Source organism: Typopeltis vanoorti, chromosome 5 (assembly GCF_054136105.1).
Source record: "Typopeltis vanoorti isolate ZY-2024b chromosome 5, IOZ_Tvanoo_1.0, whole genome shotgun sequence".
NCBI classification, from domain to species: domain Eukaryota; kingdom Metazoa; phylum Arthropoda; class Arachnida; order Uropygi; family Thelyphonidae; genus Typopeltis; species Typopeltis vanoorti.
In genome coordinates, this window is record NC_143553.1 from 12177514 (window position 1) to 12202881 (window position 25368).

Sequence of the window (25368 nt, forward strand, 5' to 3'; positions counted from 1 at the left end):
GATAAGTAAACCTCTCTGTTTGATTGAAAACAGAATAATAAATCTCTTCAATTGAATTTCCTCTTCAATCACTTATTTTGAGATCAGACAAAGGAAATGCCATAATATAATTTCTTGTCAAGTATAACATACTTAGTAACCAAGCAAAAAACTTTTTTAGTGGTTTATGTTGATATCTACCTATATGAAATAGTACTCCCCAACTATCATCATCCAGGAATAATACAGCATTGTTAGTTTCCTAAGGCATTAGTGTCAGATTCTTTAATTTTTTCTGTTATATGTGTGTGTATGTATACATTCCTTTCTATTTTTGTAATGAGGATGCCTATGAAATATGAAAGTTTTATGCCAATAAATAGTTCATTTTTATGTAAGTAATTCCATTAGAGAAAGTAGGTGACAGAAATAAAAATGGAAAAGTTGGTCCTTGTTGGGGATCTAACAGTATAGTAAAAAATTAATCCCAGGTTTATAAAAAAAAGTTATGGAAAAATTTGGAGAAAAGGCAAAGCTAATAATAATGGTATGTGCCTGCTGGAATGTGGACTAGTCATCACAAACTCCTTGTTTCATGATAAAAATGTGAAAAAATTCACATAGAGAGAAGAAATATGAAAAAAAGAAAAAAAAAAGAGAGAGGTCTTATTGATGTTTATTATTGACAGTGATATTTTCATGCCAGTTTGAGATAAAAGAGTATGCAGTGGATTCAAAATAAGAAAGTTCATTAATTACTCTTAAGCAGGATTAAAACCAAATATTATACTGAAAAACAAATGTGTAAGAAAATTTTATAAAAAATTCACATCAAGCAGCTGACTTTCAGAGGTGAATTGCAGACTCAACTATACAAATATTATTCAATAAAAATAAAATCTTAGTGTCTCAGCAGTAAACTGAAGTGTCATGTGGTGAAGTTGTCTTCTGCAAGGGTAGAAAAATTCAAACTTCATGGCAGATTTAAGGATGTCATAGAAAAAGAAGAAAACATACAAAAACTTTATAGTATCTATCTAAAGTATCTACATTTAATTTTTAAAGATCTGAAATGTACATGGTACCAGGGGAAAGGCTGTTCAAAAAGATAGTTATATAAGGTAAACCAGGACACTGTACAGTAGAACACGTAGTCAATGTTCAAGTTGTTAATTCAGCAGTAAGAACTGAAAGAAGTAGAGGAAGATGGTCTGATGTGAAATTAGGTGTAAGACAAGGGTTGTCTACACTATCCCTACTCTTATTCATTACTCATATGTTTCACATTATGAAAAATGTGGCATTAAACCTCTATTAAAATCGCAGATATCACATTTATCTTGCTACTTTATGCAGATGATGTTATACTCGTAAATAAATCCAGGGCAAATCTCCAGGATTCTTTAAGTAAAGGATTCTTTTAAGTATTATGTTTCTTTAGACCACAATACAAGGCTTTTTTTTTTTTTTTAATCAAGTGGCTTTTCTTGGCTCTTCTGCGAAATGTAACCTCACTCAGAAGATGTTGATGGAGCTTTCATGTGCAGTGCTTCTCTTTTTCTTCATCCTCTTTATCTCATATAGTAACTTCCTCCTCATGAGGTGGATAAACAGGAAAGATCTTTGTGCAGTGTTTTAATCAAATGGAATGATTGCATATCCAATATTATTATTGCTTTCCTCTCATCCTGTCTTGTAACAGGAACTAAAAGCTTTAATGTGCAACTCATCCTGTTAGTACAAACGAAACTTGCAAAGATATTTCCCTAAAATACAGGTGTAACAAACTGAAGTCATCACAAATTCTTGGATTATAAGTGATTTCACAAGTACAGCTGTTTCCTTTGCTCATGTGACAGATGAGCAAAAGACAAACACTATACTGTAAAGGGTAGCACAAAAAAAAAAAAAAAAAAGAGAAGATTCCTGGAAAACAATGTTAGATGTATGCTTTATTGAATCCTGAGTTTATTCTTTTATCAGATACAGCTATGCTAATGAAGTATTCTGTACCAACCTTGAAGAAAAAAAAATGATGGTTTTTACTTACCAAAAAACAAAGTTTCCAGAAATGAGTGGCATAGAACTATCACATAAGCATCTTTCTTTGGTTCACAAAGTAGATAGCATTTGTGTAATTTTTGAAAGCAAATTAAACTTTCCTGAATTAGCTGCATAGAATTCCTTTAAATCCATATGATGTCGATGATAACAAAAAATAAAATTACCAGCGATTCTGTTGCTTGTTCACATAGATAGTATCTCCATCCAGAGCCAACTCCAGTCAAGGTTGTATGTTTGAATGCCACTTCAGCATAGATATTTGTGAAAGTTTAGGCAGAAAGATGATTTTCATTACCCAGTGTGAAACCAATAATCTGCTTATTGAAGTCCTCAAGTGAATTGACTCTTAATTCAACCATAGTATTCATCACAACTTCCCAACAGGTATTCTCAGGGAGGTGTAAGAACCCACAGTACATTAACATCCTAAATCCTTTTCATAACTGTAAATATATAAATAATGACTCTGTGTAATGATTGAACAAATATTCAGCCAAAATTACATGCTTTTTTTTCCACATTTTTAAAAAAATATTTCTGTGCATTTTACTTTAATGTTTTGGTTCACTTGTGTTGATGTTTAAAGGAAGGAAACATTTTGGGATAATAATTAACCAATTAAACTTATTTAGCTATTAAATTATTAAGCCATTTCACCTTGATCTGAAAAACATCTTCATGGGCACAGAGATATACACTAAGCACACACATGCAGACACACCAGAAAGAAAGCCAACACAGGCAGTGTAAAAGGGATGGGATCCTACAGCCCTAATTGGCACACTCTATAGGTGCAGTGAAGGGATCTGATAAAGGGCTCGAAATGATCATCTTCTAGATTTTTGGTAACATCAGACATCTGATATTGTTTAGATTTGGAAAATACTATAGTGCTGCAGCAGATTCTAAAAAGTAGTCTCTCAGATTTATATCTGCTTCTGTATAAAAGGAGAGGACCCACTGGATTTAGTAATCAATATCCATGGTGATCTACTTCCTCAAAACAGCATGCAGTAGATTATACATGTAGTTTCTGTGTTCTTCCAGTTTGTCCAAAGCATGTTAGTTTGCAGGAACAAGGGATACTGTAGACATCTGAATGATCTGTAGACAACTAGATGGCAGAAGGATCTTTTGGTGAGCAGATAAGCGTGACCAAGGTCATCTTAGTAACTAAGACAAAATATATTGGTGAAATTATAATTTAATAGGTAATTATTAATTAATTATTAGTTAATTATTATCCCTATATGTTTCCATCTAAAATCAACATGACTGATAATAAACATTTAAGCATCTATAGTGGATTAATGTTTTGGTTGCATCTGCAACTGTGATATATGTCTAACAGTGATTCCCAGGCCATCTTTGAAAGCAGATTTTGAAGACAAAAATTAGGAAATAAAAAAAAAAAAAAAGAGACATGTTAAAAATTTTTGATCAGCATATCCAATTTAGTTAAAAAAAGTTAATTTTACTTCTATTATCATATAAAAACTAGGAATTTGTGGTCTGAAATTACTTAATTCCATCTCTAACAATAAGATATACACTAGTTGACACACACACTGAGGCAACCTTGCTCTTGGTTTCGAATTCAAAATTAAGAGAAATGCTATTTTAATGTCTTGGGTCATGCATGAATTGATGATAATTACTAATCCCCTGCAATTAAGTAGTATGTTATAATTAATAAATACTGTAACTACCACTCAGCACTGTGGTAAATGGGGGGGGGGAAGAAATAGTTATTTTGCTGGAAAATCAGTATGAATTGATTTATTCAAGCACTAGAGATCACAGAAAGAAGGCAGTATAGTCACAGCATTCAGCATATAAAGATGAACTTCTTATATGCTAGCCAATTTCAAACAGGGTGATGCAGATAAATTTTCAGAAGGGAAAACTGGCCAACAAGAGTTATATGTGCCAATGGTCCCATGAAAATGCTGGTTCATGTCAGAGACAAACAGTAGAAAAGAAATTGAATCTCAAACACACAGAAATGTTTTGGGATGAAAAAGATCAAAGCTAATAATAAATGTAAGGATCTGTGGGATTTTTATTCAGGACATGGGCCATTACTGACTATGTTACTGTTGACAGTGATAACTTAAATCTTTTTTCTTTTTTTTTTCTTTTTTTTTTTTGAAAAATATACAAATAAAAATCACTGACGAGTATCACTGGTACTCATTTTTATATTTCATATAATTTTTTGTATTGTTATATTTTATATAGGAATGAATATTACAGAAAAGAAAAGCAGATACAAAAAAGAACCGAAGTCGAGCAGTTTTCAGATATGAACTAGAATCAAACACACAAACATTATTGGAGAAAAAGTGAGTTTGTGCAAATAAGAACCAAACTGATTGATTCAAACATGTAACAATGTGGTGAAGTTGTCTACAAGAATATAAAAATCAGAAGATGAAATCATATCAAAGTTCATTGTAACTGTGGTCTTAGAATGCAAACAAAATGTAAGAAAAATAAGATATATGCAAAAGAAGCTAATCAAAAGTCATTGAAATATCCTAGGAAAAGCATAAAAGATAAATATCAAGAACATGGCAAGACACTCTAGCATTGAAAACATTTAAAAATGGAGGAAAGAATACTAGGAATTCAATCAGATGGGACAGGAAACAAAAACAGATGATAAGGGCATTCTGGATATCTGGAGGGATTACTCTGAAAAATAATAACATGAGATAATATGCAACAAAAGTAAGGGAGAATTATATCCAGAAGAAGTCCAATCCTAAGTACAACTCAGTACTGGAAATAGAAAAAAAAAAAAAAAAGAAATTTAAAATGCAGAAATGTAGCTAGAGCACATGACATTAAGTTGCTATACTGCATAATTGATAAGTAAAAGAACAAATTTTTGATGCTTGAAGTAGCTCTCATTGTATCCGCCTATAAAAATTGAAAACAATGCCAGAATTATAGAGGAATTTCCTTATTGAATGTTCCAAGTGACTGATAAAAGCATTTTCTAGAAAAAAGCTAAGAAACACTAATAAAGAGAAACCTACAGATGAATGAGATTTGTTCAAGACAAATATTGTTATTAACAGCTAACTTCCATGGAGTCAGAGACTCATCATGGGAGGTACACACCATCACACATAAAGCTCATTCAACTGTGCCATAAACTGATTCAATGTGTCTATATTTACAACACACTCACGCAATGTATTCCATTCACCAACCACTCTCCATACAAAGAACCTTCTCCTCACTCTTCTGCTTACACCTTCCACAGTTTCCAGGGATGGTCTCTTGTTCTATCCTCCTTTCCCATTCTATGAAAAAGTTCTTCCATGTCACCTGATAACAACCCCTGGCCAATAAAATAAATTAAAGATGACAGGAAATTATATTCTTGGTTTTATCCTTTATCCAAGTGTAAGCAAAGTTTGCACTTGAAGTATTTTCAGGACTGCGCAACTCATATATAGAAGCTAATGACTTCACATCACTTGCCTTAGTATCCCATAATGCAAAGCACATATCCTTATGAACATCCCACTGATGAGACCTCCTTTATGGAGGTCTCATCAGCGGGAGCCAGACTCAGAAGTCATATTTTCATATATGAGTTACATATTGGATACACTTTATCCAAATGTGTACACTTGGATAAAGGATAAAAACCAGGAATAAAATTTCTTAAAATCTTTAACCCCCTCACTGGCCATTATGGATCAAATACGCATCCTCGTATGCTTTGTATCCATCATATATTTCAATGTAATATCAATGGTAATGTAATTTTAATATGCACTTCGCATCCATGATAACTTTGACATCAATAGACATTTTGGCCGGTAGCATGGTTAATTTATAGTATAACCAAGTGAAAAAAAATTCCAATAACTATCTCTAATCCAGAGTATTTTAATAATAAGGCGTGACACCTTTTGGCTACTCGTATATGAAATTATGACTTCTACATTACTTCAACCTTGGTATTACCTTTGGGTCTGGCTCCCACTGATGAGACCTCCATAAAGGTTGAAACTGGTCTGGGTAGTAACCCTTCCCATAATGCATAGCATTATAAATGTATGTAGGGATATGTGCTTTGCATTATGGGATACTAAGGAAAGTGATGTGAAGTCATTAGCTTCGATATACGAGTTGCTCAGTCCTGAAAATACTTTAGGCGCAAACTTTGTTTGCTTACACTTGGATAAAGGATAAAACCAAGAATGAAGTTTCTTGGCAACTTTAATTTATAGTATAACCAAGTGAAAAAACTTCCAACCCCTGACTAACTTATGTCTCAATCATATCCCCTCCCCTCCTCCTCATATTCATGAGGCTTTGCAATTTACATTCTTCCAATGTCTTCATACTCCACATTCCAAAGACCACCTTTGTGAATCTTCTCTATACCCTTTCTAACATATCTTAGTCACCATGAAAACCCAGTGACCAAATCTGTCCACAATAAATCCATATGAGGCCTTATACAATGGAATCATAACCTCTTTATTTCTGCACATCAGTGCCCTTCACATCATTACCATTATCCAATGTGACAACTTCAGAACTTGTGCAATGTGACCTTTGAATTTCAGGTCCTTGTCCACCACCACTCCCAGATCTCTCATCTCCTCTACCTCCTTTAAAGTTCCCTCCACCAAGTATATACTTTGCATCCGATTACTGCTTATGGGAATATAATTAAAATAAAATAGGACATCACCAGATTCAGTAAAGTACCATTTTACTCAAGCCAGCAATAATACGTGTGCTAGCTGTACATGTTTCAACAGTATATGTACTAAAAATTGGAAACCTATAGAGAAGATTGGAATAGCCTCTGTGCAAGTATAACACACAAAACTGTTAAGTGTTTCCACATTTTTGATGGCCGATTGGATAACATACCTACTCTCTACCCTGCAGGCTGTGGGTTTGAATCTTACCATGTGCATAAATGTTTGTGAGAGATGAATTTCATCGTGCAGTGTGAGACCATCAACTCCCCCCCCCCCCCCCATTGGAGGCTTGAATTAGTTTGATGAGAGATGTGAATACTGAAATATGTGAAAATGCAGCCACTAGAAAATAAGTATTCTGCTAGAAAAATGAAAATGGGGAAAAACTGATAGAGTTTGCACAAGCAGAAAACTCCACATAATGAATACCTTCTTCAAAAAAAAAGGAAGAATTAGAAATGGACATAAAGAAAAGATGGGCTGTTTAATGAATATTTTTTTTAAACCGATAGAAAATATACAAGAAAATAACAAACCATTTTAATACAGGCAGTGACTAGAGACTAGAGAGATTAAAAATTATAACAAAAGATGGGAAAGACAAACTATTTTAAAGTAAAATATACCCTCTATTAAATTACTAAATCTGAGGGAAAAATAAAAAAAAAAAAAAAAAAGTTTAGCTTCTAGTTTGTTAACATTAATAAAAATGAACACTTGTTTAAAAATTACCAACTAATAACAGCAATTCTACTAAATAATGCAAGAGAGATAGACTGGTGGAATTAATCAAAGAAAATATGATAAAAAACTATCCAAAGACCTACTAAACCTTCTCAGATGATATATGACAAGAAAGAAATCTTGACAAGACAAGAAGAGAATTCTCAGGACTATGCAAAAAAAAAAAAAAAAAAAAAAAATTAGAAATTTTAGAACGAGGAAAATGAGACTAACAATAGAAAATAATGGACTCTAAGATGACACTGAGGGGGGGGAGGGGGTTAACTATAGGATTAAATAAATTAATTGGTTGAAGACCAATCTTCAAAATAATCTTCAACCAATATTCTTATTGGTTGAAGATTAAAGCAGGACTATGATTAAAGACAAAAGAAAAAGAACAGATCTTGAGAACAACTGAAATTTTCCATGGCAAATTATATGATAACTCCCAAAACCTACACCAATATGAAAGCAAACATGTAATACTCAAAATGGAGGAGGAGGAAGAAATATGCCTTGATATTTTAGAAAAAAGAAATTCAGATTGCAATGATAAGCATTAATAGTGGAAAGGCACAGGTGATAACGATAAATGTTTTTAAAGCAGGAGATGAACCATTCATGATGAAATTGCAACTGCAGTAAAACTTCAAAGAAAAAAATTATTATTATTATTATTATTATTATGTGACACCTCCAAAGAGTCCAAGGACTCGTCGAGGGAGGACACCTACTCTACAACTCTCCATCTCCATCATTCATTCACCAATTACATCAAACCTTAACATTAACTGTTGAATTAGAAAAACACTAACATACCTGTTATATATATAATATACCAGGTATATTATTATAATAATATACCTGTAATATTAATATTCGGATATATTATTATAATAATATATCCGAAGACGCGATGAGTCTTTGGACTCCTTGGAGGTATCAGGAATAATAATAATTAATATATATATATATATGAAAAAGCTTGAATGACCGATACTGAGAGATAAAAAGATGACATGATATATTTGAAAAGATACTACTAGTATACACTAGTTTCATTGAATTGATCAACATCTTCAGGTATCACAATCAAAGAAGTATATAAAGAATTACAGAGACTTAAAATTGTAATAACAGAACAAGTACAAAAAGACCAGTAGCGTGTTTGAAAACAAAATGTGAGCTTGAGTTCCAAACAAACGTATACTACGCACTGTCGTGAATGTGCCTGTACTGAACAGAGGCAACATGTGCATCAGAGAGATTGAAACTTGGGCTGTTGTTGATATGAGAGGAATCTAGAGAAATTTCCCTAGATTTGACAATCTTTCTCTCGAGTTCATCATAGCACACGTAGATGTTAGAAGTTTGAGTCCAGTTCGCAATGTGTTGGCGGCCTTTGTCTGAGTTAGCTGAAAAGAGAACGTGGCTAGAGAGAGCGCTAGCTCTAGTCCTGTTATAGGAGGTATCTCTACGGTGTTCTTCCAAATGTAGAAGGATGGATTTAGCAGTCTGGCCATAGTACGGCTTTCCACAATTACATAAAATCTTGTACACTCCTGGAAACTGAGTTGGAAGATGTTTTTCTTTAGGTTTGCTAAGTATTGAACGAAGTTTTGGAAGCGTAGTGAAGCAAGTTTTGAAGTTAAACTTCTTGAGAATCTTTGCCAGTTTAATGAAATAGAGCTGATGTAAGGCAAAGAGATGAAGGCTCTTGGGGAAGAGGGATCTTCAGAAGTAGTTGAACAATATCGAAACTGGCCATTAAATCTGTTTTTTTAAGTTTGATATCCTTGATTTTAGAAACAAAATCTGCAAAATTTTTAATATGTGAAGAGGAAATTCCAGAAAAATTTCTCAGAAACCTCGCAAGATATTTGGAGAGATTATAAGTAGGAGAGTGTATGCCCTCAACTATAGGTCTGAGTGGGAAGTTTGTTTTGTCAATCTTGGGGAGACCATACAGTCGTGGGATTAAGGGATGAAGTGACCTAAGAGAAAGACGAATGTTTCTTTGTAACTCCAAAGTGGTTTTTAATAAATTATTAGTTCTATTGTGTAGTTCAATCGTAGGGTCACTATTAATTTCTGAGTAAGTATCACTGTTTGGGGTGCTTAAGGGTCAAAGCTGTATAACTGAGAGGAGACCTCCACATTGCCTTTAAAGGAATGTGGAGAACCGACCAGGGCTTCTGACTTAATGTCCAATCCTCACCTTCTCGTGGTGCACCCTGTTGGGTATCCACATGAATACTGAACGAACGAGGATGGGCTGGCAATTTGGGATTTAGCCGACCAAATTGTATTCTTATTGGTTAAACCAAAATAAAAAAATGATGGAACAACATGACAAAATTTCATGCCAGCTGGGGCGTCGCCCGGTTAAACAAGGCCCCCATTGTTTTCACCAGGGAACCAGGGATAACAGTGAAAAGTCAGCTACTGGAACAAATCTGAAAACAAACCCCAACTCAACATCACCAGAGTTAAAGATCTGTGCTATCAACGTAAGAAGACTGAATGGCAAAGAAATGGAGCTAGCTGAGGAATTAGATAAGTACCAGATCGACATAATAGGGGTGACTGAAACAAAAAAGACCAAAACTGGTGTGATCTTTCTGAGCAACAAATACAAAATGTTATATTCAGGCAATGACAATCAAGGAAAAGAAGGAGTAGCCATAGTATTCAACACAAAAAACGAGGCTAATCTTCTTGAATGGCAGTCAGTCTCAAGTAGAGTAATGTGGCCAAATATGAGAATGGGGAACTGGACAATGAGACTTATTTGTGCCTATGGTCCCACAGAAGGTTCTACTAAGGTAGAAGTGGAGGAATTTTTTGAGACTTTAGAAAAAGCAACTGACACAATGAAAAAGGAAAAGTTGGTCCTTGTTGGGGATCTAAATAGCAGAGTAGGAAATGATTGTGAGACATACAAATATATTTTGGGAAAATTTGGAGAAAAGAGCAAAGCTAATAATAATGGCAAATATCTGTTGGATTTCTGCTCAGGACATGGACTGGTTATTACTAACACCATGTTCCAACATAAAAATGTGCACAAATTCACATGGAGAGAAGAGGCTAGGAATAAGAAAAGTCTCATTGACTATGTTATTGTTGACAGTGGTGTTTTCTCCCTGGTGCAGGACACCAGAGTGTACAGAGGATTTGAAATTGGAAGCAATCACTATTAATTTTGAGCAGGATAAAATTGAATTTCATATTGAAAAGAGTAACACGTAAGAAAGTTTTAAAGCGAATAAAAGTGGAGCAGCTCTCAGATGTGAACTGTAGACTAAAATACACTAAGATTATTGAAGAAAAAATGAAAGAGTTTGAAAACAGGAATCAAACCTTGGAGATTCAGTGGCAAACTCTGAAGAAAACATTGATTGATTCTGCCAGAGAGGCATGGGGTGAGGTTGTCTTTAAGGATAAAAAAATCAGAACTCCCTGGTGGACACAGGAAGTTAAAGAGGCAGTGAAGGAAAAGAAGAAAGCATATCAAAAGTTCCTGGCAAATAAGTCAGCTTGTGCTCTTAGAGAATATAGAGACAAATGCAAGAATGCTAAACACTGTGTAAAACTAGCTAAACAAAAGTCATGGGAGGACTTTGGCAAGAATATAGAAAATAAATATCAAGAAGGTGGCAAAATATCCTGGAGGTTGTTGAATAAGCCTAGGAATGGAGGAAAGAGTGCTGTAAAAGGAGTTAGAGATGATAAAGGTGACATGAAAACTGCAGAAAAAGATAACCTTGAAGTATGGAGTAATTACTTTGAAAAACTGCTAAATGAAACAAGCAGTGATGACAGCACAGTGGTAAAAAAACATTGACCAGGCATGCAGGCAGGAATACATATCCATACTTGAAGTAGAAAAAGCCATGAAAGGCTTGAAATGTGGAAAGGCAGCTGGAGTAGATGATATTAGACCAGAAATGCTGAAGTATGATGGTATAAGAGTCTTATAGCAGCTGCACTGCATAGTTCAGAAAGCCTGGACAGAGGGACAAATTCCCAATAATTGGAGTAGAGCTCTCATAGTACACATATATAAAAAGGGAAAAAAACTGTGAGAATTACAGAGGTATTTCCCTACTAAGTGTTCCTGGCAAAATCTATGCAAGTATACTTGAGAAACGGTTGAGAAGAATTGTGGAAGAAAAGCTTGGTGAAGAACAAGCTGGATTCAAGCCAAACAGAGGCTGTCAGGATCAGATCTTCACTTTACGACAAATAATCGAGAAAGCACGGGAATATAACAAAGATCTGTATTTAAGTTTTGTCAATTTGGAAAAGGCATATGACAAGGTGCCAAGAGAGAGAAGCTATTCAATACGCTGCAGTTATATGGTGTCAATGGGGCATTATATCAAGCAATACTTAGTCTTTATTTGAGTTGTAAGTCAGCAGTTAGAATTGAAGTACAGGAAGATGGTTTAATGTTAAATCTGGTGTGAGACAAGGATGTACATTATCCCCTCTGTTATTCATTATCTATATGGATCACATTATGAAGGAAAGTGGTATTAAACATGATATCAAAATTGGAGATGTTAATGTCAGCTCTTATTATGCGGATGATGTTATACTTCTGAATAAATCCGCTACAAGTCTGCAGGATTCTCTGACTAAATTGAATAGCTGTTGTAATAGATATGGTATGAAGGTCAGCAATAAAAAGACAAAGACAATGAAAATAGGCAGAATCATTGAAAATGTCAACTGTGTTGTGAATGGAGAACCTGTGGAACAAGTAAAACATTTCATCTTAGGCATGATTTTTACTGAAGATGGTAAATTAAATATAGAAATAGACAACAGAATCAGCAAAGCTGGTATCGTGGGAAGTCAATTGAATAAATTCATATGGAATAAGAGAGAAATTAGTCGGAACACTAAATTAGCTGTATACAAGACAGTGTTCAAACCAGCTTTAACTTATGTATCTGAGAGCTGGGTCAGAAGTAAAATACTTGACCAAAGACTAGAGACCGCAGATATGAGAGTCCTGAGAAAGATTATAGGCGTGAACAGATGGCATCAATGGCAATATCATATTAAAAAAGAGGATATTAGGAAAGAACTTGACATTGTCTGCATCCAGGAATGCGTTAGCAGATCTAATCTCAGGTGGTATAGTCACCTAAACAGAATGGGCAAGGAAAGATTAGCAAAACAAGTGTTCTCTGCCAGGTTTGCAGCAAAACGACCCAGAGGAAGACCAAGATATAGGTGGATTGATACGGTACAAAGTGCCTTAGACGATAGAAATATAAGATCTGATAATGTTGGAGTCTTGACAAGTAACAGACTGATTTGGAGGAAAATTGTAGATAGGAAGTTAGTAAGGATATAATTTTTTCATGTGGTACTATCATATTCTGTACACCTCTTGTGGGTACATGGCAGGAATTTGATGATGATGATGATGTATCACTGTTTAAAATTTCCAAGATTTTATTATGGTAATCAGACTTGTCTAAGATGACAGTCGCATTCCCTTTGTCTGCTGGAAGAATAACTATGTTACTATTATCTTTTAAAAACTTGATAGCTGTTCATTCAGTGTAAGAAATGTTGTCTGGTGGAGGACTAGCTTTATTTATGGTGAAAATTGCTTCCATACGGAGGAGGTTAGCTTCTTTGTTTGTTAATAAAGAAGCTGCCTTTTCTATCTTTGTTAAGAGATGTTCTTTAGGGGAATGTAGGAGCAGTGACAAAGTTGAGACCTTTAGCAAGTATGCTTTCTTCTGCCAAAGATAGTTGATGAGAAGACTTATTGATAACAACTTTTTTATTGTAAATAGGTACAGTCAAAATGAGAAATTTTGCTATCCTGTATATATTTAAGAGAATCATATTTTCTAATGATTTTGATTTTATTTAAATTCTGTATTTTAGAAGCTTTAAGAGTGCTAATTTCTTTTAAATAGTTCCAAGATGAACTGTTTAGAGAATGAGAGAAACTTGTTTCATGATAGGTCTTCTTAGAGAAATAAGCGGCAAGACAACGTTTGGTATCACAAATGCGTCCCAATAAAAGATCTAGTTTTGTTTTCCTGTAAATCCTTTCAGTTCTAGTGGTTTGTATCGATTCTTTAAAATTAAGGAGGCATGGAATAATAGAATTGCACTTGCATCTTTTGAGAAATACAAGAAAAAAAAACAAAACTTTTATTAATAATGGTTTCTCTGCTAAGAAAATTGACAAATTTCTTTCCCCCAGTCACTCAACTACTTCTGAAGATCGCTCTTCCCCAAAAGCCTTCATCTCTTTGCCTTACATCAGCTCTATTTCATTAAACTGGCAAAGATTCTCAAGAGGTTTAACTTCAAAACTTGCTTCACTACGCTTCCAAAACTTCGTTCAATACTTAGTAAACCTAAAGAGAAACATCTTCCAACTCAGTTTCCAGGAGTGTACAAGATTTTATGTGATTGTGGAAAGCCGTACTATGGCCAGACTGCTAAATCCATCCTTCTACATTTGGAAGAACACCGTAGAGATACCTCCTATAACAGGACTAGAGCTAGCGCTCTCTCTAGCCACGTTCTCTTTTCAGCTAACTCAGACAAAGGCCGCCAACACATTGCGAACTGGACTCAAACTTCTAACATCCATGTGTGGTATGATGAACTCGAGAGAAAGATTGTCGAATCTAGGGAAATTTCTCTAGATTCCTCTCATATCAACAACAGCCCAAGTTTCAATCTCTCTGATGCACATGTTGCCTCTGTTCAGTACTGGCTCACTCGCGACAGTGCCTAGTATACGTTTGTTTGGAACTCAAGCTCGCATTTTGTTTTCAAACATGCTACTGGTCTTCTTGTACTTGTTCTGTCTTTACAATTTTAAGTCTCTGTAATTCTTTATATACTTCTTTGATTGTGATATCTGAAGATGTTGATCAATTCAACAAAACTAGTGTACCAGTAGTATCTTTTCAAATATATCATGTCATCTTTTTATCTCTCGGTATCAGTCATTAAAGCTTTTTCATAATATTCCAACTGAGTAAAAATGAATTCTGAAAAAAAAAAAAAAATATATATATATATATACATGTATATATATATAAATTCAACTGAATCTATAAAAATCAAAACCAAATATGAAATGAAATGAAAAAGAAAGTTAAACAAGGAGACTACCATTTCACATAAACCATTTACAGCAGTTCTGCAATATTTAAAAATCTGGAATGGAAAAAATAGAGTGGAAAAGAGCTAAACCAACTTTGCTGATACATTTTTCTTTTAGACAACTGCAGTAAAACTTCAATGAAAAAAAAAAAATTATTATTATTATTATTATTATGTGACATCTCCATGGAGTCCAAGGACTCATTGAGGGAGGGTTCCTACTCTACAACTCTCTGTCTACATCATTCAATCCACCAACTACATCGAACCGTATCATCTACCCCAACAGCATCAACTACCGACCACCACCAGTATTATTTTCACATACAATCACAAACATGCATGCCCATGGCAGGATTCAAACCCGCAGTTTTTTGGCTGGAGAGTGGATGTGCTAACCACTCGGCCAACCAGGCCTTGAACACACACACACACAAAAAAAGAAATTATTAAATACTTGGAAAGGAAAACAAAAATTACATATAATAAATACATAACAACAACACCAGGAAGGACATAGAAACAGTAACACTCAATGTTTACTTAAGATAAAATTAGAATAGAGGGGAGGCTGTGAAAAAAGAGTTATAAGGAGAATACAACTTGGTTGGGTTAGCCTTTGGAAAACATCAAGAAAAATTAAAAGGGAACTTTCCAATCTGCCTTAAAAGAAAAAACAATTAACAGTTGTATACTTCCAATCATAACATATGAATTCTGTCAAAAACTTTTTACTGACAAGGCAACATTCATAAACTTAGCCACTTCTCTATTCTTAAGTGAGTACTGCATGATTACTGTCACCAACCAGAGGGAGAATAGTTACATCTGATTCTAACATTCAATTATTAAAAACTACCAATGCCTTTCAAGCATGGGGATTGAATGGCATAGATGAGATGACTAAGTATTTTATTTTACAGCCAATATGCGAAACTCTGAGATCGAAACTAATCTAAGATTTTCATGCTGAAGAACTATCAGCGAAACCAAGCGTAAGTGAACACCTGGTAGTACAACACCAAGGCAACTCGAAGCAAAGGTGGAGCAAGTTCCTCACTATCCTTGATATTTTCTCATAATGTAAAGCACAACTCCTAGGAGATGGAATAGTGACCTATCATCATTACTTTATGATGATAGGTCACTATCCAGACCGGTTTCAACCTTTTTTGAGGTCTCATCAGTGAGTAGGTAGACCTGGATGATATCAACGTTTAAGTGAAAAGAACTTGCATACCTTCACTATATGAATGCCAGAAAGGTGTGCTCATATATTATAACTAAGATAAAAAGCCAAACGGCAATTTTTTCTGGCGAAGTTAATCCCTTAATTTAATTAACTTCACCATGACTAAGTATTATATAATAAAATATACTTAATTAATAATCCAGGGAAAGGAAACCTTGAGCCTGAGACCGTCAAAAGTAGGAGATTCTAAATTAGCCATTCTCTGGCAGGTAATGTCAGATTTCACAAAGCACAAGTACCCTTGTGTTGAAAAGAATTGTGAAGGGTTACAAGGGGAATGGATACACCATGATACTTTTTGGATTTTGCTAAGGCTTTTGACAGAATACAGCATGGTAGACTGTTGCATAAATTGGAGAATATGGGTTTGGATTATATTAAATTGCAAATACACAGAACACTGAATTAACTGATCTGGTGGGCAACTGATAGCATCTCCACTAGACAACCTATAGAGTGTGGTTTGTGTTTGAATCCTGCTCTTGCATGGATTTCTGTGAAAGCTGGTAATTTTGGCAATGGTCTCACCTGGCATGTGACCACTGCCCCACTTAACAGACTGAAGTAGCATGAAAAAGACCATGTTCACAATGCACCAGGATCTAAATATGCCTACTCGTGAAGCAAAGATAGTGGTAATGAAGCCCTGGAAAGAAGAGTGCTTTGTGTCTCGCTACTACAGACAGATAGATGATTAAATCATTAAACAGACAGATCATCATATTAGTGCTGCTGTAGCTGAAAGATGGGGAATCAGAAAACAAAAAAAAAAAAAAAAAAAAATCATGTGTGATTTCTACTGCCAGAAGAATGCATGCTATCTATGCAATCAATCACAGCATAAACTTCTTAACAACCTCAACCAGCCATGTTATGTCATCTGTGATCCCTCCATTAAACAGTTCTTAAATCTTGGAAAGCGCACTGACTGTGTGGAACACCATACTATTCTTGATGACGTTTTCTAACAAAAGTGAAACAACAAAAAGAAAAAAAGTTCCAATTGATTCAAGATCAGTATTTAGATGATAACATACTATCAATGAAAATACAAGTGCATTTCATCATCTGATTGTGATGACAGTTAATAATGGAAGCAGAAAATAAGAAATACATTGCTGTGATCCTCAAATTCCCAGAAACAGAAATAATGCTAAAGCCTAGCTTTGCAAGGTTGTCAATAAATGAAACTTTTTGACCAAAAAAAAAAAAAAAACACTGCCAAGTGCTATTGCTTCCAACTCACAAACACAAATGCAAATGAACTTCTTGCACCTTAAAAAAAGTGACCTGTGATATGCTGAAATTGCACAATCAAATTCATGAAGACTGTGAACAATAATTTTGAAGGACTCCATCCTGATGTTCTTTTAGAGTTACTTGTGCCATAAGATTTCTTAAATTCACACCATAACACTGGGAAAGGGGTGAATAATAATTATTCAAGTAATAATTATTTTGTGAATAATATTTATTTTATTTTGATTGAAAAATTACAGGTCCTCATCAGTGGCAACATGCTGAACACAAAGTAGAACTTGAACAATGGATTAATTTTAAGCAGTAAGAGCCACATGGTGTTATACATAAAACAATGCACAGGAATTATAGAGGAAACATTATATTATTAGATATTAATTAATTGTATATTAATTAATATCTAATTAAAATTTTTTAAAAAATCTTTATGATATGTGATTAGAATAAGACTCTTCCATATCTTCATAGTTCCAATTCAGTTTGGACAATGGGGTAATGCTTTGCCACTTTCTTTAAATAAACAATTGAACTTATAGTGACAACAATGGAGTGAGTTTCAGACCACAGGATACTGTAGAATGTGTCTATTCCACATGGTGCAAAGCCAGATTTTTCAGATTTCCTACTGATGATATAAGACTGACGTTGTTGTATTCTTGTTTCCACTGAACATCCAATGTCATAAGAAAGGGGAGAGCCATAGGGTACCTGGTAGATGCAGGGAAGAGTGAGAGGCAGAGCAGGTGTGAATTTTATTTTTAGAAGATGGGAACCATGGTGATAGTTTGTTGACTGGTGTAGCCACTAGATTAAGAATCCAAGAGATTGGTTCCGAGATGTCAGAAATTATTATTATTAAAAGCAGACAATCTTAAACAGGAATTGAGAATATTGTCAAACTCCCACTGGTTCTCATCCATCATCTTCCTTTACTGTTCACACCAAATCCCAGTTGCAAGAAAACTACGGACACATTCAAAAATGGCATATGAACTAGCATGTAAAAGATCCAAAAGCAGGAAATTTTCCATGTATGCCTTATGGTCTCCTGCCAAAGCTATTGGGCCATACCTTATGTTCAACATTGCTACCACCCAACTTACACTCTGAAATTTATTCTATCATCACTTACAAAAGATAACCTCGTTGCATGTAAAGTCAACGGCATTTCTTGCATTGACATGACAAATGTCTCCAGACACACAATACTCATTACTTACCTTTTGCCAGAAAGAGATCAGAAGAATCTTATCAAAATTGGATACCAAAAAGGCTCCTGATTGTATATTTCCAATTGTTCTGAAGGTTTGTGCTCAGCATTGATTCTCATTATATGTTACCTTTTTATGCTTTCATGATCCACTGAAATATATCCTGACTGTCAGTAAGGATTCTGCAATTGTCTATCAACAGTCTCTCCAAAGATCTGCTCACTTAAGTTACCCATCTCTGTACAAATACAAAGAAAAATTTGACAAATTTCAGGTGGTTGTTCTTGATATCTCCAAGGCTTTTAACTGGATTTGACACACAAGGATCTATCACATTGGATCTGTCTTGTGATTTTTTGTAACTTGGTTGTCAGCTTTTCAACTGGATGAAACTAGGTTCTACAAAGCTCTGTTCACTCATCTGCTCTTTTCATTCTACCTATCATTGACCTACTCCAGTTGACTACCAACAAATACACGGTTTTGCTGATAACAGTACATTACATTTCCTATTTGAGAAACTGTGCCTACATGAATCACATCCTACAGAACCTCAACCTCTAATACCCTAAATTTTGATCTCAAAACCACTCTTCAAGGAGTTTCCAGATCAGAATTATCAAATCCCCATTGAAGATTCCAATCTCAAGTTCTCTTCCATTCTTTCTTTCTTTGGACAACACCCAAATCTCTAGAGAAGATGATATTGCTTTTCCTGGGATTACTCTAATATTAAATCTCTCTCTCTCTCTCTCTCTCTCTCTCTCAGTATAAACACATTATGACTATCTCAGCATAAGAAAAATTAGGATATTCCAAAAAATGTAATTTTATTCAAGGAATTTTATACAAATCATAAATCCACCCATTTGAAAGTGTTCTTCCATTTCAGATGAAATCCCTAAATACTGCACTCGACATAAAAGATGGCAATTAGGTTGAGTAATGACCCATCTCTTGCTAATTTGTTTCACTCACTCACACAGACATTCAGTTCTGCTGCTTACATCTCCCACAAATACCTACATAGTCACACTGTTCATCTGAACTACCATCAAATTCCTTCACTCTCTGTTAACATGTTCGCTGTCAACTACGAGTATACTCGTAGTTGGTATATGAGCCTCACAAGCCAACTACGAATATACTCATATGTCGACTCATACTGACCTTGAAGAAGTGAAATTGCTTGGCCTGCAGTACCAAACTATGCCCGAGGAGCATGGCAGCGAACTATGAGCCTTACAAGCCAACTACGAATATACTCATTATAGCGACTCATACTGACCTTGAAGAAGTGAAAGTGCTTGGCGTATGGTAACAAACTATGTGCGAGGAAGTTGGCAGTGAACGTGTTAAAATCCATTGAAACATGCAATTAATCAAACTCCTTCACTATGCAAATCGAAAAACCCAGAGAACAAATTTTTCCTCATCTTCATTCATCCTTGCTGCTCCTGCCCTCTGGAACAGTCTTCATCTTATGTATTTCTCAAAGAATGCAATCTTCAGCCCTTCAAATCAAATGCAAAGAGGTTCCCTCATGGTCATCCACAGTACTAATATGCTTTCGGCTAACCAAACTTCTCCTATTATCATAAAAATTTAATATTTAGTTAATTTACAGCAGTAATTGTATAATATCTCAATGTCTTGTGGTTTTGCTCCACATGAACATAAAAATAATGACTACCTGTATAATATCATGTCATGTTAGACCTTGTCACACACAGATAACATCTGTAAATGCCAAAGCAATGATTCCTCCAGATGTCTATGTGGATCTGTGGTCACACTGTCTACAGATCCAGACTATCCTTCTCCTTTCAGGAGAAGGGGTGTGTGTGTGTGTATTTATTGGAGTGCCATCCAGATGAATTTTCCAGAGGCTATGAAATGTGCATAATGTATTAATGCATGTTGCATGAGCCAATTCCTTATAGGAATTGGCCAATTCCGTCTGAGAAAAAGTCCATGCAGGGTGAATCTAAATCAATCATGAGATGCTAGAATTCTAAAATTATCATAAGTTAGTCAATGCATTACAGAAATCCTAATTCCAGCTAGTAAACTACCCAGACCTTGATACTGCCTCTGCCAGTCTGGATAACACAGAAACATCCATCACTGCATATAGTTTGCATTACACATATAGTCATCAATCTGCCTAATGTGGCAGCAACTATGAGTTACTGGACCAGCATACCTTTAACCATTCCTCTATAGTCCAATGGTCCAAGCTGCTTTGACAATGGCATTTGAAAAGGAGGATGTCTCATGAGCCTTCAACTGTATAGTCCTATATGCATGCAAGTGTGACACATCATTATCTGCAGTGCTGTTCCTACACTTCCTATACTATTTGTTTTGCAGTATATATTTATCATCATCATCAACAATGCAATGCTAACAATACCAATGTCACCTGTTAATTATCCCATATGAGGTTACACTCTCTTTTGCTCACCAGCAACATCTATTTTTTGTTCTCCTTTACACCTTCATGGACAGATGGTCTGTGCCTGTTCAGCATCATTCTTTGGACCATTTAGGAACTAATATGGCATGCAATATCCAAGATAGGGAGGATGCCTGTTGCTCAATCCCCCAGTGTTTGCATGCTTTTCAGATTTTGCAATATCATCACTTTTTCCCATGCCTACCTGAAAGTGTACTTTTTTAAATACACACACAATCAAACACAGACAATTTGCATGCTATTGTACTGAATGAATTACTGCATGAATTCAGTTGCAATAAAATTACTAACTAGATGAGAAAACAAAATCAAAACTAAGTATCACGTTTATAAAACCTGCACAACATATACACAATATATACAAATTTCTTTACACCTTCATGGACAGATGGTCTGTGGACCATTTAGGAACTAATATGGCATGCAATATCCAAGATAGGGAGGATGCCTGTTGCTCAATCCCCCAGTGTTTGCATGCTTTTCAGATTTTGCAATATCATCACTTTTTCCCATGCCTACCTGAAAGTGTACTTTTTTAAATACACACACAATCAAACACAGACAATTTGCATGCTATTGTACTGAATGAATTACTGCATGAATTCAGTTGCAATAAAATTACTAACTAGATGAGAAAACAAAATCAAAACTAAGTATCACGTTTATAAAACCTGCACAACATATACACAATATATACAAATTTCTACATCTAATAACATTCTGAACAAAAAAAAAAAAAAAAAAAAAAAAAAAAAAAAAAAAATTGATTGAAATGGTGTAACACTTACCTTAGAACTAAATAAATGATTTCCATTCACATCAGTGCCTGGGGACATCTCAAACAGCTGAAAATAAAATAAGCATCAGATTTCTGATGATATAATACTAAGCAGGCCTAACAGACCAAAAACAAACACTGCCTAGAGTACTTGGCTATCTGTAAAGTACTGTTAATGTACAGCACTTTAATCTGATAAACATGTGCAGAAATGATCGGGCAATCATCAAAAAACAGTTGAAATTTCTTCTTTGCACAGTACCATCATTTATTATTATTATTATTATTATCACAATAAATGAACATGCAGGGATGAGTGGATAGCACTCTTCCACTTGCAAATAGTACCTTGTGAGTTCAAATCTCACTAAAAGCATAGATGTTTGTGAATGTCTTCAAGTGGTAATTGAATTCAACTGCCACTGTGCTTAGCAGAGGAGCAAAGTAGCATGAAAAAAAAATTAAAGTTTGGTCTCCAGTGTAGAGTTTCCAAATTATCTAACTCTTATCCACCACTCCAAAAATACTCATTATAAATGTATTATACGTTTATTTAATGCAGGATTTGCATTAAAAACTCTAGAGCCATTATATTTTTGGCTTATATACTGTAGGCAATTTTATTATATTTAATTCTCACACTAAAATGGTCGGATTAAAACCAAAATTGTAATGATTCAACAAACCTGGAAAACAGAAAGCACATTACACATAGAGGATCACCCACAGCAGAGTAACCAGCATTCTATGGAATTTCACAGAGAGCTGTTGTGTATCTCTCTCTCTCTCTAATTCTGTTTAACATGTACACACAATAATAACCAACTCCCATTAAAAAGTAAGCTCTTCCAATACACAGACAACACAGTCATGGTGTCCATTCATAACAATGCAAATATAGCCTACACAAACATGCAGCATGACATTAACCTAGTCACCAGCTGGCTGACCAAAAACAGCATACAAAAACTTGGAAGAAACAAAATTAATTATATTCAAAAACCCACAGAAACAAAAATATTTCACTATCAGACATCTGCCCTCCTATGTTCAAATCACCAACTGCACTAAACCCATGTTATTATACAAAATCTCAGACTTCACTTCAACACTGATCTAACTTGGAATAGTTATATAAACTATCTTCAAATCAAACACTGGATAATAGCTAACAAATTATATTAATTAAAAGACAAGGCTCCCACATACATAAAAACACTAATCTATAAAGTATTAGGTGAAAACATCCTAAGGTACACATTCTGCATAGAGCACAAAGTAAAAGGTTACAATCACTGCAATATAAAATGGTAAAACTGATATTCTCAGAACAAAGAATAGATGCCACACTCATATAAACTACAACGACAGAACAAAGTTAAACACCTATGTCTACAGTGTCATGGTGGTTTAATATACCTGACGTGATCAACCAACTGCTACTTAAAAAGAGAAACCATGGGAAATATAGAGTGAAACTGCACTATGTACATAATGTATAACAACACTGAAAATTAAATGGAAATTACTCCAAATAAGAATAAAGTTCACTCAAGTACCAACAAAAACACAAACATGCCATATTCAATGCCTAGTATCCACTTCATATTGCAAAACATGAGATGAAAATGTTACAGGCACATCTGTGTGTGTGTGTGTGTGTGTGTGTGTGTGTGTGTGTGTGTGTGTGTGTGTGTGTGTGTGTGTGTGTGTGTGTGTGTGAGAGAGATTCAGATTTAAATCTAACCTATATGTTTCTGTAAGATTAATCAGAAATATAAATACATATAAACAGATACTTCCCATAATGTACATACTAAATCAAAACCACAAAATGTTTGCTCTCCAAAACCATCCTCAGGGATAAGCTTAAACACATGCTTCAAGGATGTCAGTAGAAGCAGAAGAAAAGAGGGCGAAAAAAGTGCAAATGCAAAAATGGGAAAATAAAAATAGATAAACAGACAGGTAAATATATTATGAATATTTATTTCAGAAGTTTTGTACTTAACCTTAGTAATGCAGAGTAGTGAACAAAATTATTATTATTAATACTACTATCATTATAACTGTGTCATTCCTGCTTATCCGTGTTTAAACTTCAATGTTTAATTATTAAACACTGAAGTTTGAACAATTAATAATTAAGAAAACTTGCTTAAGTTTTCTTAATTACTAACTTAATTAAATAAAAAATAAATTAGAATTAATAAGTAGATAAAAATTACAATCATTGTGAAATATGGAAAATATATGCAGCACTTTGCTGCAGATATTGTAAAAGAATATGTTTCAATACAACTTAAGATGTTTATTATGCATATGCAAAAATATTTCTGCTACAAATAAAAAATAATAATGATAATGATAATAAAATGTTTTTACAAAAAAAAAAAAAAGTTCAATTATAAACAAAAAGTGAACATATTTTAGCAAACGTTCCAAGTATAAACATTTCTTTTAGGGTTACACGGTGATCAGCATTCATTTTAAAAATTTTTTATGGAATTTACAACCATGCTAAAAAAACTTTTTTTATTATCCCAACGTTTCGATCTTCACATCAAGATCATCATCTGGAGCGTACATAAATATACAGGACAAGCTGAGTTACATCATTAACTGTAAGCTAGAGAAACAATGATTTGATCACATGTTATTCTAATGGCGTGACCTCTGGTGAAAAAATAAATAAATCAAAAAAAAAAAAAAGTTAATGATGTAACTCAGCTTGTCCTGTATATTTATGTACGCTCCAGATGATGATCTTGATGTGAAGATCGAAACGGCGAGATAATAAAAAAAGTTTTTTTTAACACGGTTGTAAATTCCATAAAATTTTTAAAATGAGTTCCAAGTATAAAATTTTACTTAATTCCATCTGCAATTAAAATTGCTTTGAAAAATTTCAAAACACATGGAAAGAAAAACAACTTTATTTACATATATCTATAAATCAATACACAGACAAAATTTCATGAACTAGTAGCAGTTTCATGTCAGTTAACCATTTGATTTTATATTTATCATCCCCAAATTCTTAATATGTAATGTCACGAGGTGACAGTACATATTAAGTTGTATTGAGTTGCGTAAAGCACCATGTTAATAATGCATGAATAAATTTGCATTAGTACCCATCTCTATCTGATAATTCTTCTTTAAATTGGTCTGTTATTGGCATAAAATGTGCATCTAAGTAGAGAGTGTAAAATGATGGTCATTGTATAGGTTGCAGAAAGATAAGTTAATTTTATGTGTGTTGTGTGATGATATAGTGTAATTTTTGGATTGAGTATTGTTGTGTGATATTTGTAATTAGAAAGCAGTGATTGGTTAAACAGTTCAGACAGTATTATTTTGAATACTTTGCTTCTTGTTTCCTGTTCTGGAACAAAATGGTAATGAGGGTTTTTTTTTTTTTTTTGCATAGGTTGGCATGAAGCACAAAGTGAATGGCATGGATTTTTCAAGTAACAAGTATGCATGGGGGGGGGGGGAATATAACATGTTTATGTGGAGAGGCTGAATAAGAGAAAGGAGCGAAAGTGGGTATATAGTGTGCCCGTTAAGTAATGAGAGAACAATTATTATATCAAAATAAAGAACTATATTTGGAATTGTCGATTACACAGATTCAAAATAATAACTCTCCAACTCCACACAACATTCACATCTGTCATACAGATGTCCGGTGGCATGGTTGAAGTCCTAAACAGGAA

The 25368-nt window shown here is 34.3% G+C and overlaps 1 protein-coding gene and 1 non-coding gene across 3 annotated transcripts in view; one reads left to right on the plus strand and one right to left on the minus strand.

Annotated features, from left to right (window-relative positions):
- The window catches only part of LOC150106226 (gamma-tubulin complex component 6-like), a 909633-nt gene that overhangs the window by 704629 nt on the left and 179636 nt on the right, over nt 1–25368 (minus strand). For both annotated transcript variants that reach the window (XM_090392253.1, XM_090392252.1), the window contains one exon: nt 21657–21713. In XM_090392253.1, the coding sequence (XP_090248379.1) occupies nt 21657–21713 (57 nt within the window). The remainder of the gene's footprint in view (nt 1–21656; nt 21714–25368) is intronic.
- Nucleotides 6821–6929, plus strand: LOC150106227 (U6 spliceosomal RNA). Its single transcript, XR_016548400.1, has one exon. It is a non-coding gene; the product is annotated as a U6 spliceosomal RNA (small nuclear RNA).